Source organism: Plutella xylostella, chromosome 20 (assembly GCF_932276165.1).
Source record: "Plutella xylostella chromosome 20, ilPluXylo3.1, whole genome shotgun sequence".
Lineage (NCBI taxonomy): Eukaryota > Metazoa > Arthropoda > Insecta > Lepidoptera > Plutellidae > Plutella > Plutella xylostella.
In genome coordinates, this window is record NC_064000.1 from 4,631,408 (window position 1) to 4,650,316 (window position 18,909).

The following is an 18,909-nucleotide window of genomic DNA, read 5'->3' on the forward strand; positions in this document are numbered from 1 at the left end:
GGTGGGTAAAATGAAGGTGAAATGCTCAATGCATTCTCAAAAGTGTTTGAATAAGAATCACGTATCGAAGCCATTATTCTGGAGGTACGTTGAACAAGTGCCAACGTCGACCCCGCACTGGGGTCTCAAAACTTCCTATCTGAGAATAAGATCTGATTTATGATGTCGGCAGCTGGATCGGTCTCTTTATAGAGTTTGAAATAATGCGGATACCGTGAAAGAGTTCAATAAAATAAAATTCAGGAAAATTTAGAACTATACATAAGTACATGTACAGCATTTATTGAGGTGTGTATATGTAATGTTGAGGTAGGAATATAAACAGATAGATATTCTTTATTTGTGCGTAAGTACTCATAAAGAATATCTCTATCAGTCTATTCCTATGTAGGTAACTTTTCAAGACCTAACAGAAGAACTTACCTACCTGAAATCCTGCAAACATACATACCTACATACCTACACTATGACATCACAGTTTAAGCATTTGTTGAGAGGAAATGTTTGAATTTCCGAATGTCTGAACAACAAGAAACTAAATTGGCTCAGGTAAACATATACGGCGCTCGGCCTTGACCGAAACCGACGAAATAAACAACTTGTATGGAAACGATGTTTATACGAAAGAACCGTAATTTATAAATAATGAGTACGCTAAGCAGATCTGTACGCAAATATACAGAGTGATTCGATCACGTGTAAATGAAGACCACCTACCTATGCGATCGAATTGATCAACGTTTAAAAATAAAACTTTTATTACGATTACAAAATACCTCATTTGCGATTATGCAGACAACTGATCTAACTTTTATCCTTTGATAAGCAATACGAACTAGATGCAGTGTCGGTGAAAAAAGAAACACACACAACAGCTCACTTTCAAAGTGACTCTTATTTTGAATTAGAATGTCGATCGGAGTTGGGTTCGAAGATTTATGACTTCAAGCAGGTTGAATTAGGGCTCCTTTCGTGCAGAAATTCACTTTATAATTTTCACATCATTATCCCCTGTCCCAGGTTCGACAACTTCCTGAACGTGAAGTGTCCGGACGAGGCGGTGCTGCGCGCGCTGGTGCGGCGGCCGTGGTGGCGCCGGCCCACCTCCGTTCAAGGGGAGACCGACCCCAGGATCGCTGGTACTGCTTTTAGTGTTAAGTCCACCTGCTACAGTATCACCGCCATCACATTATCAATCATAACTTGTCTTTCAAACATCAGTCTGATCCATAGAACAACCGTCCGCGTTTTATAGTGTCGCCAGATTAGACAGGTAAATAATTTGTCGATTGCCAATAACACCGCTTTCTGTATAATTTAGTTAGGTACTTTATGCATAACATACTACTAAGGGTGGGTTGCACCATTTAACTTTAACTATTACAAACGTCAAATCCCTTGAAGATTGATCTCTCTCGTCAAGGGATTTGACGTTTGTAATTGTTAAAGTTAAATGGTGCAACCCACCCTAAGGGCCAGTTTTTTGATCCGTGGTCAACTTTAACCATTAGTCAAGTCACTTGTCAAGCATGACAGCTGCATACAAATTTGGGTGGTTTTTAACTAATGGTCGCCATTTTTGACCAATGGTTGAGTTAACTAGGGATCAAAAAACTGGCCCTAAGTTGTTCAATATTATAGCGTGTCGGCCACCAGCACTAAGGCTGGACTAGGGTTTGTAACCGTGGTGACAGGATATTTTGTCTGACTCTGACTACCCAGTCACTCGAAGACCCCGAAGAATAAATAAATACTTTCTGTGTCAGGTAGGACATGGCATTTATTAGTTATTTTATGCGACAACGTGTATTCTAGGTACAGCGAATCATTAGATTTTTCCATTCTCAAATAAAAGCTGAAATATACGTGTCCGAAATACATTTATATTTTCAGAAATGGCTGAAAAGGGCACCATAGAGCGACCGAAATGTCCGGCGCCAGGTGAGTGAGGAAGCGTGTTCCTGTCACTGAGTGTCACTCACTCACACTTCAATGTGGGGAGATCGCATTAACTGCGTGAATTATTTGCTGCCTAAATTGGAGTAAAAATACCATGATTAGGCCCGGTTTCCACCAAAGCGGAGAGGAGAGCAGATGTGTTATTTCCACTTCTCCTCTCTCAAATGCGGAAATAATGAAATCTGATTGGTTATCAAAATACATTTCCTCTCCTCTCCGCTTTTATAGAAACCGTGCCTTAGTCCACGTCGTGGTAACACTGACTGTAGGGCTTGATTCAAAAATAACTGGTTCAATATCATTAGTTCTCATGCCAGCCGTAGCGATATTATTTCCAATTTTCAATATCTGAAAGATTTTATGTATTATTTGTCTTGGGTCCCAAATTCCTCTAATCTTGGAGATTTTCTGTAGTATTGCTAATGGACAGTTATAACTATGTAGTTGTGTTTGTGTGTGAGCATGTTTTATCCTTCTTACCAAGATAGTGAATAATATGATCCACAGTAAGACATTGTGTACAATACATGATTGGAATACTAGGGCGCTTACATAAAGAATCGGGTTCCCTGTATCTACCCGTACCGGTAACTTGATTAGGTGTGCGAAATCGCTCCTCTCTAATCATCAAACAATATTTTTATCAGAAAAAGTATTGAAATCAAAGCCATCGCTCCAAGAAGACGCCCTCATTGAGAAACAATACAGAGAAGATTGTTTTAAGATCACTAAAGCTATAGAACCTTTGGAGGAGATACAGGTAACTTTAAACTTTGGGTATAGGTAGATATTGTAGCATCATAATATCGATTCACTATGTCCAAAGCAGCTATTTTATCTCAATTTCCAGTATAAGATGCGGCATTTTTATAAATTTTGAGTGTTTACAGTAAATTTTCAGTTAAATTAAACCATGCGCAATAGCATCTTATGAGGCTTATTAGGCATTCCCTTCATTCATTTTTAGCCGATGACAACCCACTGCAGGCTATAGGCCTTCTCCATGTTACGCCAAGATCCACGGTCCTGCGACATTCCTTTATGTGGGTTATGATGTCTCATGGAATATACAGGTGTTGTAAAAAGGGAAAATTATAAGAAAAATCGAATTATTACATTCTGATTTCATTTCCGGGCACACGTAGGTTTCGGCTTATTATACCCTTTTTGGAACACCCTGTATACTTACTTATACTTACTCTGAACAGTTGCAGTTCCTGCTGATGCTGCTAGACAACACTGACGGCACCAACATGGTTCCCTCCACACGCAAGATATTCCTCGAGAAGTTCCGGAGATACATCATGGACAATTGCATTCTTGATATGGTTTGTAATTATTATCGTCAACATTATCTTGCAGCAGTAATGGACTCCTCTAAAACCTTGGAGAAGTACCTACTTGAAGTAGCGTAGTGACCACGTCAAGTAGGTACTTCTCCAAGGTTTTCATCAATCGACTGTATCACCACTCACATCATAGGCCTCTCCCTAGTCCCTATAGAACGCACTACACTCTCTTATATAGGCTTACCATCATACGACAGCTGCATACGAATTTAGTTATTTATTTTACTAATAGTTGCATTTTTCACCAATGGTAGATTTAACTACGGGTCAAAAAAGTGGCCCAGTGATTCCTAGAACCTAACCTGACTAATATAGGTACTTATTCAGCTACCGAAATATTCTAATTGTTTCCGCAGAGGGATTAAAATAGTTAGCAACAGTTGGATACCAGCTCCAGACGATATGAAAACAAGCCCATTAGTTTAGATCCACAAATGTTTGCTAGCGCGCTGTAGCTATACATACCTACTTGCCTATCAAATAAACATAAATGTGCCTCACAAATGGGACCGCCCTACTGCTGCTGCTGGCCTCTAGTGAAAACTCATATTTTCAGTTGTAAAAACAAAACACTACATCTAGGTTGCTTTTATTCATCTTCAATCTGTTTCAGTAGATTTTCTAGACTTATAACATGAAGGTAATGTATGTTTTGTCAGATTATAGCGGGGTTATAACAAAAGCGTGATTTCTAACACGAGTCAACAACATCGGTGTATCTAGGGACCTAGATAGATATGAGATTAAAAGTGTGAAATAGAAGCAAAAAACTTTACAATAACAATAATGATTCATGGAAAATATTTTTTACCGGAGGATAATCGAATCAAAATAAACCAGAAATTACCTACAACTGCTTTGAAACTCATTTCAAATCAATTTAATATCAGAATAATATCCTAATGTTACCAGCTTATTCCAGAGGTTGTTCAACATATCGCGCAACTCCCCGGCGATCTCGTGGTGTTGCCATGCGCGCCTGCTCTCCGCCGTGTTGAGATTGCAGCGGGAAAACCCGTTGGGAAAACCGTTAGTGCGACGCCATGTTTGTTGATTCCAATTTTGAATTTACGCTTCAGTTGTTTACACTAGGACTTTGGTAATGTAGTTTGCGAGTGTGAATCCTTAGAGATACATGCTGGTTGTATGTAGTAAATATATGTATAATGCCTAAGTACTTTTCTGACAACTACTGTCTCAAATGATGATCTTAAAAAATCTCCGACCTATTTACTCGAGCGTCTATATGTTTTCCCAAACAATTTATTATTACCGCTTGCTATAAAACATCCAAACGGTCAATATCACCATAACTCATCAATATTTGGGACATTTAGTTACAGACAAATAAGCGAATCGATATAAGTAAGTACCTACTCTTAATTTGTATAGGTATAAGACCTAAAACGAGGCCATTACAATACCTAGTATTTACATTCTGGAACTAACGGAGCAAACTTTGATGGCGACGGCTGGCGCGGAGTTTTATTCAGAACATTGAAGACTCGAGAAGTGATCTTACAATGTCGTATTTATAGAAACAATCCGTTGTGGTTAACCATCCTCCGTATTTAAAAAGAATTCCACTGATAAACATAAGAGTTTAACTAGGGTTAGCCAGTTTGTCGGTTATCTGTCGCTGCCTGCCCAGGGTGTTATACCTTTTACCCGGACGGAATTATATGTATAAGGCACAGTATACGTCAATCGAGAAAGCTTATTGCGTCTACACCTTTATAGAAGTTACAAATATTCTGAGAGCCATACACGATTTTCTACTGTTTCTGTGGCCAAAAAGCCATCATTATTGTGCCACGTAGTCCCTTCCACCGGAACGTTTTATTCCCAAGTTTTATGGCAATTTGTAACAATTTCCAGAAACGTCCCGCCTCATATACCCACAAGGACGTTTATCGACGGTGAACTGGACTTCTACAACGTGGACAGACTCGGAGGCGTCCTGCCGTTCCTCGTCAGGACGTTGCGGTAACGTTATCGTTGTCGTTACTGTTATTGCGCAAGTTTTGAGCATTCATCTAGTTACCTAGTACACTTGGTGTCTCCAAGTCTTGGTAACTTGCAAAGTTGTGACTGCTTCAGCTATAAAGACTGTCTAAGTACTGGATGAAATTGTTTGTTTTGTATTTCACAAAGGCGTTTGAATGTCTCTGTAGCCTACCTATGTATTAGAAACAAAATAAGAAATCCATTATTTTTGAGATGCCCTCACAGTAGAGACATAATTTTACATCTTTTCCCAACATCGTATAATTGTTTGGCTTGTATTTAAACCTCCACCAAATAATATTAGGTCCTTACATATGAAATTGGCGTTTTGTCGTACTGGCCACTTTGATCTCAAATATTACCTTTATGGTTAGGAATTCCAAATTCAAATTCATACAGCTATTTACTCATGAATTTGTGTTTCAAACCCCCTAATTCATTTGTTTTTTCTTCTTTTGTTTTTTTCTTTGTGTCACTCTGTTTACAAAATGGAAAACTTGAAATATCGCGTTATTTACGAGTATGAGTTCCACCGTGGCACCAGTGCTGCATAAACGGCTCGAAGGATTAATGATGTGTATGGTGACGGTGTCGCAAAAGAAAACACAGTGCGTTTTTGGTTCCAACGTTTTCGTTCTGGAAATTTGGACCTGCAGAACAAGCCTCGTGGACGGCCGGAGACCAAAGTTGATAATGAAGAATTGAAGGCTGTTGTGGAAGCGGATCCATCGCAAACCAAGTCCGAGTTAGCTGCAGGCTCCGGTGTTAATGATAAATATTCTAATCCACTTGAAGCAAATTGGGAAGGTGAAAAAGCTTGAAAGGTGGGTACCTCATGAATTGAGTGAAGCAAACCGACAAACGCGCGTCGACTGCTGCGTTACGTTACTCAACCGGCACAATAATGAAGGAATTTTAAATCGTATCATTACCTGTGATGAAAAGTGGATCCTCTACGATAATCGGAAGCGCTCATCGCAATGGCTGAACCCTGGCGAACCAGCCAAATCCTGCCCTAAGCGAAAATTGACTAAAAAAAAGTTGCTTGTAAGTGTTTGGTGGACTAGTGCCGGTGTCGTTCACTACAGCTTTCTTAAATCTGGCCAGACGATTACGGCAGATATCTATTGTCAGCAACTGCAAACCATGATGGAAAAGCTAGCTGCTAAACAACCGAGGCTGGTCAATCGCTCTAGGCCACTGCTGCTTCAGGACAACGCTAGACCACACACTGCACAACAGACGGCTACCAGACATCCACCGTACTCTCCGGACCTTGCTCCAATAGATTACCATTTTTTTCGCAATTTGGATAACTACTTGCAAGGAAAAAAATTCAACTCCGATGGGGCAGTCCAAACCGCCTTCAAAGATTTTATTGATTCCCGCCCGAATGGTTTTTTTAGTAAGGGGATCAATGAACTACCTATGAGATGGCAAAAGTGCATACATAGCAATGGTACATACTTTGATTAATTTAATATATTTCATTAAAAAAAAAACGATTTTATGTTCCTCCTATAGAAAACGCCAATTTCATATGTAAGGACCTAATATTCAATTCTGCCTCCAATAAATTCGAAATCTCCGCCAAAACGGATAAATCGTCTCCAAATCATGTGTGCTATAATATTTCAGAAATGAAGCAATTATTTTTTTACTGTATACCATAAAACTATATCAACACCATTTAAATTTATTTTAAACCAGATAAGTTATATTGTCGCTAAGTAAATGTAACCAATATTTTATTTTATGAGTATCATTGTATTAACCCTGCGAAGCCAAAAAAAATTTATTGTACCCTAAACCAAAGTTACTTGTTAAAATACTTTTAGAATTAAATATAAATAACGATATATTATAGTAGGTAGTATATATTATAGTGGGGATAGGGATCGGCTCGGGCACCTTGGGCACCCTGGGGCACCTCTGGCACCTAGGGAAAATTGGGCACCTAGGGCACCTAGGGAACCTTGGGCACCTAGAGCACCTTGGGCACTTTGGACACCTGGGGCACCTTGGGCACCTTGGGCACCTTGGGCATTTCGGGCACCTTGGGCACCTAGGGGAATTTGGGCACCTTGGACACCTTGGGGACGGGACGAGGACGGCAACATACCTTATTTGGTCTGAAATAAATTTTAATGATGTTCATATATAATTTTTATGGTATGTAAATAGTGCCAACATTTCTACAATATTATAGGAAACATGATTTGGTGATGATTTATCCGTTTTGGTGACTAAAAAGATTATCGTAAATATTAAATATTTATCGTAAAAATTTTAATATTATTGTAAACTTGCAATTATTTGGAGGCGTCTTCATTTATTTTGGAACTTAAATGTTTTTTTTTGGGATTTCGACTTTGGAGTTGGTTTAATTAATTTGGTTTTTATTATTTTTTTTGGTGCAATGTATTAGCGTACAAATATTTTTTTTGGTGATGATTTAAATTGTTCCCTAATTGTTTAACCCTCCTGACACTCAATGTCGCGGTTCACCAACCCTCCTCCTTCCCCCTTATTATGTTTCACGTAAGATGTGGCGGTCAATAGTATCCGAAGCTCCTAGTGGCGTTAACCCTATTCTCTTTTGGCCTTAAATCCTCACCTTCCCCATAAATCCTCAGGAAAGAGCTGATAGAAGTCCTCGGCGAAGACAACCCGTTCATCCAGAGCTTCGAGCCGAGCTACAACCGCGCGGGCGGCGTCGACGCGGGTATCAGCTCCCTTAGAACCCTCACGTCCATCACTGCCCAGATCCATGACCTCCTAGGTGTGGTCCTACCCACTTGCACCGGCTTTTGCAGCGGTACACGCAAGAACTTTAGGGTTACCATCACCAAACTTGGCAATTAACAAACCATAAGCAACGTCGCTCGCCTATCAAACATCTGTCACATCAAGTTACATCAGATTCGACAAGCGAGTAGGTACTTAAGGATTGTTTATTGCCAATGTGTCGGTGATGGTACGGTAGCTGTATCTAGTAGACGATTTGACAGGCTGTTCGTAGAAGGCCTATTGGAAAAAACACAATGGCATTTTGTATGCATATCTTTTTGGACCAGAGGTCACCAGATAACATGGATTTTGTGTGTATCGATGCAAAGTTTTCTTTTAGCTTAGATATTATGGTCTAAGTAGCATTTCATAGTTTACTGACCCAATTCTTCCTAACCTAAACCAGTTTTAAAAGCATAGTTATGATAATTTCAATTGTCATTATTTGATCGATTTCTCTGTTCTTCCCAGGTGTGAGCGACATGCCGTCAGCCGGCTCCCCGGGGCTGGCGACGCTGCCTCAAGTCATATCCTCCATGGCCCGGTTCATGCATCCGCAGACTCTGCCTATGCAAAATAGGTACGAAATAATATGTGTCTGTCATTAGTGTTATAATATTTTTTATTTTTTTTCTTGTTATTTCTGGTTTCTTCATCATCATCTTCAGCCAGTAATTGTTTACTGCTGGACTCTAAGAGCTTAATTTTATGGCTTGCTTTATATGTACTTTTTATTGTATATATCTTATTTTTCTTATGCTGTCGTTGACAAACAAAATAAATACTTATAACATAGGATTGTCACCAAAAGCTGGCTGCCTAGGGTAATAAGCTTATGTGTTAGCTATGTTATGACATATTTAACCAAGACAAAGGCCGAAACAAGCTTTTTGCAGCCGTGTATAGAGACTCTAAAAACGTAAATTCAGCTTCGTCCTAACCAGGCCGACGGGCGAGACGGCGCTGGCGCTGAAGGGCACCCGCTCCGTGATGCCCGGGGCCGGCAACGTGGACGCCAGGCACGCCCACCTGCGATTGGTGGACGGACTGCTGGCGTTGTATCATGGGACGGCTGTTAAACATGCTGAAAAGGTAAGGATGGTTTATTGTAGAGAGGGAATTTGGATTTGCGTTCATTGTTATCAATAAACATAAAAACATTGTGGTAGCTCTCGAATCCCTAGCATTGTACATTGCATAATATATTGTATAAATACTTTCTTCTTTTTCATTATTTTAAATCCCAACCCAAAAATATTTCCATAATATTTTTAAATGTTTGGAACTATTGCTTCAAATCAGTTTTACTGTTCAAAACCAGAGCTTTTTCAACTGTTTAGTATATTTTTTCATAGCGGATACCAACCCGTTTTTTTTTGTAATAATTATATATCTAAACTACCTCGGATGCGTTTGTTCTTGACATCCACTCCGCATATATCCTCTAAACGCATGAAAGGCCCTTACGCTTCCTCTCTCTCTCTCCCTCACCAGCTGTGCGAGCTGCGCGACAACCAGCTGGACATGGCGGACTGCCTGCACGACATCGAAAACAGGATCCTCGCCGTCAGCCACGACCTGAGCACCCTGGGGAAAGACCAGGAGTTGTCGCAACAGGACCAGAGCAAGAAACTGCTGATGGAGAGGATGCTGGCTGAGCTGGAGATGTCTCGGAGCGTTTATGAAGTAAGGTTTTAAGTTTTTGCAGTTGTGGTAATAGTTATTGTGTAGACCGTGCGCTATCATAATCATTTGGATGCAGGTACAAAATTCATAAGGATACCTACCTTACTTCCATGAAGCTGATAGCACCACCAACCAATGTAATAGACGTAGCGCAGTAGATAATAGGCACGGAAGATAGCGGTCTAATCCTGATCACAAAAATAAGATTAGGTAGTCTAGACTACTAGCTTTACCTTTACACCTGCCTGGCAAACTGTCCATTTAAAATTCATTCCACATAGTTACTAGCTCCGTATGTTGAAGACGGAGTATATTTATTCTTGCTACATTACCACCACCGACACATTAGAAATTAACAAAAGCAGCGTTGCTCGCTAGTCAAATCTAACGTGACTTGTATGGATCTGACAGATGTTTGACATTTGCTACCCTGCTTATGGATTTGTTATTTTCTAATGTTTGGAGGTGGTAATCCCACAGGAGAAGCTAGACGCCTCAGCCCTGCAGATGTCGTGGGTGATCGGCGCGGTGTGGACGGGGCGGAGACAGGCGGAGCTGGCGACGCACTTCGCCGGGGCGCTGCACTCGCTACGGCTCGCGTCTGACAGCGACTATGTGGCGCATCATCAGGTAACCTTCACTAACTGGTAGGTCTTCTTGATGTTTGATGAATATTGCAGCAGTATACCGAGGCGCAAGACGTGCGCGTCAAGACGTGAGAAAAAGTTTCGCCATTCTTTCCTCCTTAATGACGGGCCTTTGTGAAATGGTGGTAGATTATGACTTTTGACAAGTAATTCTAATATTCTACGTCGAAAAAATAAACTATTTCATTTCATTTCAAGTTTCGATCGCAGAATAGCCTCGAGATTTCGAGATCGTTCGCGACGGAAAACTTTTGTCTGGACGTGCACGTCTTGCGCCCTATGTACAGTGCCACAAATTTATCTGTTCCGGTGACAGCTCACGTAAATGTGTAATATTTCTTCATTCTATATGATTTTAAGTTTGCCAGTAGTGGTAATTTGCTCTTGTGGTTTTAATAAATCTAATCTATATCAATATATATAACTCATTAGTAAATAATGAGATATGGATCAATTTAGTTCGCTCTTACCGGAACAGATAAGTTTGTTGCACAGTACCCGTATCATGAAAAACCGCAGCATATTCTATTCGATAGTCTATTCGAAAGTGCTGTCAACCTGTCAACAACAAAATGGCGGTGTATTGCGGTGTACAGATTTGCGAAAGTTTGACAGCTATCATTCCATAGGTCATTGTCAGAATAATATCATGTACTCTGTGGTCATTCTTTTCGAAACTCATTCGAAAGGTAAAAAGTGTTCGAAAGTGCTGTCAAGTTGACAATAGTCGCACTCGCATTCGATTCTATTCGTTAGTTCGAATTTTCATGATACGGGTACTGTACAGTTGATACGTCACTCGAGGAGGCTCCTGTCATGCACCCACCACTTATGATAATGCTGTTGAAATAAAGCTTGGCAATGTACAATTTTACATTAGGTGGGTTATTTTCGATGATTTCAGGTAGCCAGTAAGGAAATTCTTCCAGGAAAAAGTTCCTTGATCAAAGATGGCAGCTACGATTCCTTAAATCTTAAGTATTCCTCGGACTCCAATCAAAGGTAAACGTTAGATTTAATAATAATAATGTCCTCCTAGCCGAATTTCGACTACGGCGGCCAATCTCAATTGAGATCAGCCATCTACGCAGGAGTAGATTATAGTGCCCAAGTGTGTGCGCAGTACACAGGAGCACTCTCTGTTCCATCACTCTCATAGCCCAATGGGACGGATTGACCGACACGACTGGAGAGAGCTAGGCGCAGGACCGACTGCTTTACGTTAGATATATTATGTACTTAGATACAACACTCTTTGTTTGTACACCAAAAAAATATAATAAGATTTATAGATTACAATTTAATAGGGCGCAAAAGGCGAACTCTTCCAGAATATTTTTTTCATCTTACTCGAAATTGATCATTTATTATATTGTAGTTCTGTTTATTCATCTTTTTTTTTTGTTCATATTCAAATGGATGTTATTTCATTATTCAAACAGAGTGAATGTCAACAGTACGAGTCACTCGTCGACGCCTCATGCCGAGTCCGAGGCTGTGGACCCGGCAACACCATCCCCCAGTGAGTACAATGTGAAATACGTATATCAGGGCAAAGAATCGCGACCTCACAGGTTTTTTGTCCCAGACGTACTTTCCGAAAAGCGATGAACATGCAAAATACAATAAGTTCTAAGTGTTTTTTTTAAATAAAATGTAGATTGTAATAGTTGCCACAAATTTTACACATATGTAGGTAGACATTTTTATCCCGGGTTTCCCACGGGAAAACCTTTAAGCACAAGTGAAAATCTGGTTGTTTATTATATGCTTCCACATGCAGGGGTACCAGGTGCGCAGGAGTTCTCGGAGTGTCTGTTCGCGTTCGTGCCGGAGTACCACGTGGACGCCGCGCTGGAGCTGGGCAACACGCTGCGGCTGTACCTACATCCCACCGTGCCGCTGCACCAGCTGCCAGGTGATAATGAGGAAATGAACTGTCTAATGTAGCATGGAAGACGCTTGGTCAACGCTACGTATGCAACGCAACGCATCTTAGCGTCATAGCGCGGCGTCAAGTTAGCGCCCTGACGTGCGCTAGTAACGCGTGTTGTTTGACTAAGCCTTTAAATAGATAGTGTTTAAAGGCCGAGGAGAGGGCGGTGCAAACTTATGATTGCGAGAGCCCTGTAACTAAACACAGGCCCCCCGAAGAAGCTTTGTATTATCGACTTTCCTCAGGTTTAGGGACTTCAATCTTCAATCTTACTGCGGCCATGCTGATCCGGTTGTAACCGACCCTGCATTAGGCTAGAGGGAAACTATGTCACCATCACGTACAGGGGTACCAGGCGCGCAGGAGTTCTCGGAGTGTCTGTTCGCGTTCGTGCCGGAGTACCACGTGGACGCCGCGCTGGAGCTGGGCAACACGCTGCGGCTGTACCTGCACCCCACCGTGCCGCTGCACCAGCTGCCAGGTGATAATAAGGAAATGAAGGCTTTGTCAAACAGCACGCGTTACTAGCGCGCGTCAGAGCGCTAATTTGACGCTAAAATGTGTTGTACTATTATGGTAAAATAGTTGAAATACCGTCAAACAGAGCGCCAGCGCTAGCAGTTCGAACTGGCGCGTGTAGCGGACACTATGTATCATGAAACTGTATGCAGGTGACAGAAGAATACCTTACCTTTTTTCGTTTTCCTTAATTGAAAAACCCGTATTAATCAACCGGCTCCCTTAAAACCTGTATATAGTTACTTTCTCTTCCTCCCAGAATGGGAGGAGCTGGTGGCTCTGTATAATCTGTATACCCTTTCTCTCCCCACCAGAATGGGAGGACCTAGTAGTGTCCTGTGCAGCGTTCCTCTGCGCCGAGTTCGCGGACCCTCGCATCGTGCTGGCCAGCACGCGGGAGTCGCTGGTGCAGACACTGGCCTCCTTCGCCACGCAGCCGGCCACCATGAGGGCGATTGAACGCGTGCCTGTTAAACAGTATGATATCTTGTTTATTGAATAATGTATTTTATAAGGGCTTTTATGTTATCCTGGATCACTTAGTCCTGATGGACCTATGTCTCAGAGGCTTTCGGCTAAATAAAATAGTTGAATGAAGGACTTTGAAGCATCTACCTAGATATACTGAGCATTTTCAAGCAGTCCACCTTGTTTTAAAAGTATATTCATCCCAAGGAGAGGTTTCCCGATAGCTCATTAAAAAACTAAATCTTTCATGGTGCTAGTAACTGACCACTAAATGACCACTTCATTCTATCGTTGTATGAAGGCACTGTCATAAAACCTCCCATTCAACCCATCATCAGCTCCATATCCTTGCAGACAGATGTCGATGGTGCGCGAGCTGGTGCGTCCGTACCAGGCGCGCGCGTGGGCACAGTCCAACTGGGTGCTGGTGCGCTTCTGGCACGGCTCCGGCTTCGGCTTCCGGCATAGGCAGTGGCCGCATCTCGCCGCCAAGTAAGCATCGACCTTTGTTTCTTGAGTTATATCTTCTTCAGTTATACCGTTCAAGAGAAAAATTCACGACGCACGAAGTCGTACTTATACTTCATAGTTAAGCAGTGACCCTAACGCCCTAACCGTCGTGCTAAGTCATGTATAAGTTGTAGCTTACTATTTTCATGTTATGGCATTTTATGTTTTAGGTCAATTACATTTTTCACTTTATTCCTTCAGGTATGGCGATAGAGAACCCACGGTGAACAACTTGGGCGCCAAAGTCGACGCTGGTCTTATGAGTCAATGTTTCGGTAAATAGATTTTCTTCTGCTTCTTAGTATATCTGTTGCAGGCATCTGGTTGAATCTCTTTTTTGGTTGAATCACTAGCGCGTTCATTGGATGGCGCTGTTTACAATACTCACAGAGAACCTCTACCCTAGGCCTAATTGTTATTGTCTTAACAATTACCTAGCTCCGCTAATACTTTATGACTTTTTTAAATTAAATTATGTTCATGGTGATGCCATTCCTCAGGTCCGTGCCCTTCGGAAGTGATCCAAGGCAGGTTCCGTGAGTACCTCTCGGCGCACCCCAAGGAGGCGGCCGCATTCCTCAACTCTCTCCTCAGCCAGCTCAACTGGGCCTTCTCCGAATTCATTACCATGATGCAAGAGGTAAGTGCCCAGGTTTTTTTGTAGAAGAAAATTTATTAAAGCGATGGTCAAGCGACGGGAAGCTATAGATTACATCCAGTGGCATGCTATCTTGTCTATTATATAGTCCAGTAGTGGACTACTATAGGCTGATCATGACAATGATGATGTTTATGATGGTCAACCAAAGGTTTGACATCTCAACCTGCCCTAAGTGAAATGAAAATCCTACAGCGCAGCGACCGTATATTCTCATCTTCATGGTACTTCATACTTAACTAGTTCATATAGTTTCAATGTATGCATAAATTATAAGGTTGCTTACGATATAAACATCGCACTCCATTTTCCATCATCAAACACATCACAGTCTAAGGTAAACACGTTATAACTCGGCATGGATAATCATGAATTGGATTGAATTAGAAGAACGAGTGTTGTAGCGCTCCTTGGGAGAGCCCTATGTCCAGCAGTGGATGATTATTGGCTGATGGTGATGATTACGAGAATCATGAATCATGTCCTCATCAGATGGATCGCGTAGCAGTGGACGCGCAGCTGGAGTCCCGTCAGATCAAGCTGTGCGCCACCTGCTTCGACCTGTACCACGGGCTGGCGCGGGCCCTGGAGATGACGCTGTGCCTGGCGCCGAGTCTGCTCACCAAGCCTGAGGCTAGCGATAAACAGAACGAGCTGCTGCTGGGCAGGACTTGTCAGGTAAATGGTGCCTATTAGTGTAATGTTGAAAGGTATAAAATGTATCGAGTTTCCATCCCCAGCACCCCAGCACCATCAGTCTTTACTTGGTCTTATATAGAGCTCCGGTAATAAGCTTTCTAGATCCAAATTTTACCACCTTGCCTTTTGAAGGTTTATCATTATCATCTCTGCTTGCAGAAAGTTTCCCCATGTTCTTCCACCGTTCATCCTCAGATCCTGATGGCAGTAATCTCCCGGGTGTGTGTGCGCGGCGGCGGCGGCTCGGCCTTCGCCCGGCTGGTGGCCCGGGGGCTGCCGGACACGGACCGCGTGCACTACTACGTGGCGCTGGCGCCCGTCGCCGGGTGTCTGGTCCGGGTGCTGGACCCTAAGCTGCCGGCAGAGGTGAGGAGGGTTTTGGAAGAGGGAGTTAAAGTTAAAGTTAAGGAAGTACTTTTGTAGAGTTGATCAGCAGTTATCAAGCCCTCCGATGCCGTCTTATCCGGGTGTTCGACCCGAAGCTGGAGGCAGAGGTGAGGGGTGAACGTGTTCTGGAGTGGAGATCGCGACTAGGTAAACGTAGTGTACGACGCCCTCCGGATATATGGGGTGACGAATTGCGAAAGGTGGCTGGTGTGGTGGCTGGTAACGATTGGATGCGGAAAACTATAGATCACAACCAGTGGCTTGCGTCGGTATAGGCCTACATCCAGCAGATCTTCTTCCACCGTCCCTCTTTAGATCCTGATGGCCGTCATATCCCGGGTGAGGGTTCGCTCGGCTGGTGGCCCGGGGACTCCCGGACACGGACCGCGTGCACTACTACGTGGCGCTGGCGCCGGTCGCCGGGTGTTTGGTCCGAGTGCTGGACCCAAAGCTTCCGGCAGAGGTGAGGGGGGGGGGGGTTGTGTTTTGTAAAGTGTTTTGGAAGTGATTGGATATTTTGTAAAATTTATCATACTTATTAAGCCCTCCGCTGTCAAAAGCGTCATATTTGTAACTTCTGGTCACCTGAAATTCGCGCCATACGAATATTTTTTACATGTATCTTATGTGTAAATTGCGCGTATCCCTCATTCAATAGGCTACTTGACTTATATCGAATTTGGCGCCATAAATGAGTATTTGCTGTAGTATTTACCTTACAAAAACGAAATATATCGATTTCACGAAATAAATGTCTAAGATGGTTGCATAAATTGAATTACAAAACCAAAAAAATACATAATCAAAAATGAATGCTGAAAACACTATCCGGTCATGATAAAACGTAGGCCAAGATATATAGACGAAACTAAGACGGAGTCTTAGCTTAAGCACATGCTAAGAACACGAATTCACTATCATAGACACTACTTGAGCACAGACTATGCCACTATGTTCGCACTCTGACTAGCCGAGTTCGAGTTCACATTTGTCAAGACTTGGCCCTTGCTTAGCACGCTGTTGAAAGGAATTATTATTCTAAGCTCTCAGGCTATCCACAGACCACATTTATACCAAATTTGCTAAAAAACTATGGAATGAAACCATGACCACAGATAAATAAATATATATTTGACGCAGATTTGACATAACAGGTTCTAAGCCAGTGACTTAGCCGAGCAAACGCTAAGTAGTGTATATTTTAGAGACTCATTGCAACTGGACTTAGTTCAGGTGAAGTCGTACTTGGCTAAGCATTAGTTTGAGCAAGAGCTAAGCAACGACTATTTATCTGGTCCGTAGTGTTACTTGCTCTTTGTTCACGAAATGACAGGATGTGATATCAGAAAGGTTGTAAATAACTAATGTCACTCTGACATATTTTATCTATTCACGTAGCTTTGTTGTCATTAGTTAAATGTCAATTGAATTGTTTTCTACCCGTGTGACGTCACAGAAATCATAATTTTTAAACAAATATGGTGAACACCGTTTTTGCCTGTTTATGAAAAGTAGAACTTTTAATTTAATTTTTTTTGGTCTAATAGAGCAATTATTAATCATATTTATTTATTTAGAGAGGCACTTTAAAAAAGAGTCAAATAGCCTATTGCTTAGTTATTACGATCAAGGCAGTATAGATAAATGCCTACATCAACTAATCTGTATCCTTGATAGGAACTATGATTGGCATGAATAATGACTATATGCTTCAAATTGCCTTTTCTACACAACCTACCAACCTAAGCTACGTTTCTATAAATCCAAATGCATTTCTGGCATCCAAGGTCAGGTTATGACGGCAAACATGGCATTTGGTAATGAAAACGGCAGAAATAATGCCTTCATGAAAGAATCAAACAGTCAATTTCCCAGCGGATAGGCAATCAGCCAGACAATTTCCGACGCAGCGTGCATGCCCTTATGAAAGACGGAACACACTCGTAATATATCGATTTGGGAACCTATATCTTGTAGTTTTACGTATTTTCATTGTTTGTATCAATTTACCGTCTAACGTATGTAAATAATAATAATAGACTAAATAACAAGATTCTTTATTCCCTATTTATCGGTTAGTCAGAGCAGCAGTGCTAACATTGTTTTAAGAGCTTTTTTTCACTGTAAGTATTGGGTGCTATATCTCTTCATGGATTTATTTTTTCACAGCATCTGGATAAGGTGACAAAGGCTCTGGTATCGGAGCCACTATTCCGAATTGATGGTCTCGATTTCATGGTGGGAAAAGGTCGAGATAGATTTTCTTTTTACAAATGTAAGTAATGTTATGTGCTTCAGATACGATACTTTTTATACTGTATAAAGCGCAGGCCACACCGCTAGCTAGCGAAGCGAAGCGGGCTATGCCCCATTGCTAGGGTGCAGTGCGGTTCGGTTTTTTATATAAGTTTTTGTGAAATGCCGCTGAAAAATTGATGGCTGATGATGATGGACTAACGGTAACTTGAAATTAATGATGTTCGCTAGCTGGCCATGTTGCCTGCGGTTTATACCTATTTAAGTCTGGTACAACAATGATTTTCCGGAAAGCTAAAGCAACATCTAATCTTCCACCCCCCCACCAGACCCAGAAGACGTCTCCCTGGAAGAGATGGCAGCCCTCGAAGAGGTAGTGAGCCGGCTGCGGGGGGCCAAGGAGGCGGCGGCGCGGACCGCGTCCCCCCCCTCTAGCGGCGCGCAGTCCGACCTGCTGTGCACCATCTGCTATGCGAGACCAGCGGACACGGCCTTTGTGCCGTGCGGGCATCATTCTTGCAGGTTATTGAGATAAAGATGGAAAAGAGAGAGCGACAGAAAAAAAGAAAATACATTTATTACTAACACACACGGAAACAATAGAAAAATAAGTTTAAAACCAATAATACCTAATCAGTTTAAAAGGTTATTAGAAATGAGCATGTTGGTTTTGTGGCTTGGTGCTTTGGTAGACCATAGCTATATCATCATCATCATCTCAGCCATAGGATGTCCACTGCTAAACATTGGCCTCCCCCAATGATTTCCACCTTGTCCGATCGGAGGCGGCCCGCATCCAGTGCTTCCTTGCGGACTTGACTATATCGTCCGTCCATCTCGCGGGGGGCCGCCCAACACTGCGCTTGCCGGTACGTGGTCTCCACTCGAGGACTCTTCTGCTCCGCCGACCATCAGACCTTCGAGCAATGTGTCCGGCCCACTGCCATTTCAGCTTACTGACTCGATAGGCTATGTCGGTTACTTTGGTTCTTCTACGGATCTCTTCATTTCTGATTCGATCACGTAGAGACAGGCCGA

The 18,909-nt window shown here is 42.2% G+C and overlaps 1 protein-coding gene across 8 annotated transcripts in view; it reads left to right on the plus strand.

Annotated features, from left to right (window-relative positions):
• Positions 1-18,909, plus strand: part of LOC105380983 — a 36,707-nt gene that overhangs the window by 16,277 nt on the left and 1,521 nt on the right. For 3 of the 8 annotated variants that reach the window (XM_048628382.1, XM_048628385.1, XM_048628390.1), the window contains 22 exons: positions 1,021-1,139; positions 1,894-1,941; positions 2,607-2,719; positions 3,168-3,287; positions 4,231-4,337; positions 5,187-5,294; positions 7,952-8,097; positions 8,577-8,685; positions 9,035-9,197; positions 9,600-9,791; positions 10,272-10,421; positions 11,343-11,440; positions 11,881-11,960; positions 12,721-12,855; positions 13,208-13,370; positions 13,716-13,853; positions 14,073-14,146; positions 14,372-14,511; positions 15,022-15,207; positions 15,424-15,594; positions 17,785-17,890; positions 18,201-18,393. In XM_048628382.1, coding sequence (XP_048484339.1) covers positions 1,021-1,139; positions 1,894-1,941; positions 2,607-2,719; positions 3,168-3,287; positions 4,231-4,337; positions 5,187-5,294; positions 7,952-8,097; positions 8,577-8,685; positions 9,035-9,197; positions 9,600-9,791; positions 10,272-10,421; positions 11,343-11,440; positions 11,881-11,960; positions 12,721-12,855; positions 13,208-13,370; positions 13,716-13,853; positions 14,073-14,146; positions 14,372-14,511; positions 15,022-15,207; positions 15,424-15,594; positions 17,785-17,890; positions 18,201-18,393 — 2,859 coding nt within the window. The remainder of the gene's footprint in view (positions 1-1,020; positions 1,140-1,893; positions 1,942-2,606; positions 2,720-3,167; positions 3,288-4,230; positions 4,338-5,186; positions 5,295-7,951; positions 8,098-8,576; positions 8,686-9,034; positions 9,198-9,599; positions 9,792-10,271; positions 10,422-11,342; positions 11,441-11,880; positions 11,961-12,720; positions 12,856-13,207; positions 13,371-13,715; positions 13,854-14,072; positions 14,147-14,371; positions 14,512-15,021; positions 15,208-15,423; positions 15,595-17,784; positions 17,891-18,200; positions 18,394-18,909) is intronic. The other 5 variants (XM_048628384.1, XM_048628383.1, XM_048628387.1 and 2 more) reach the window with 5 other exon arrangements.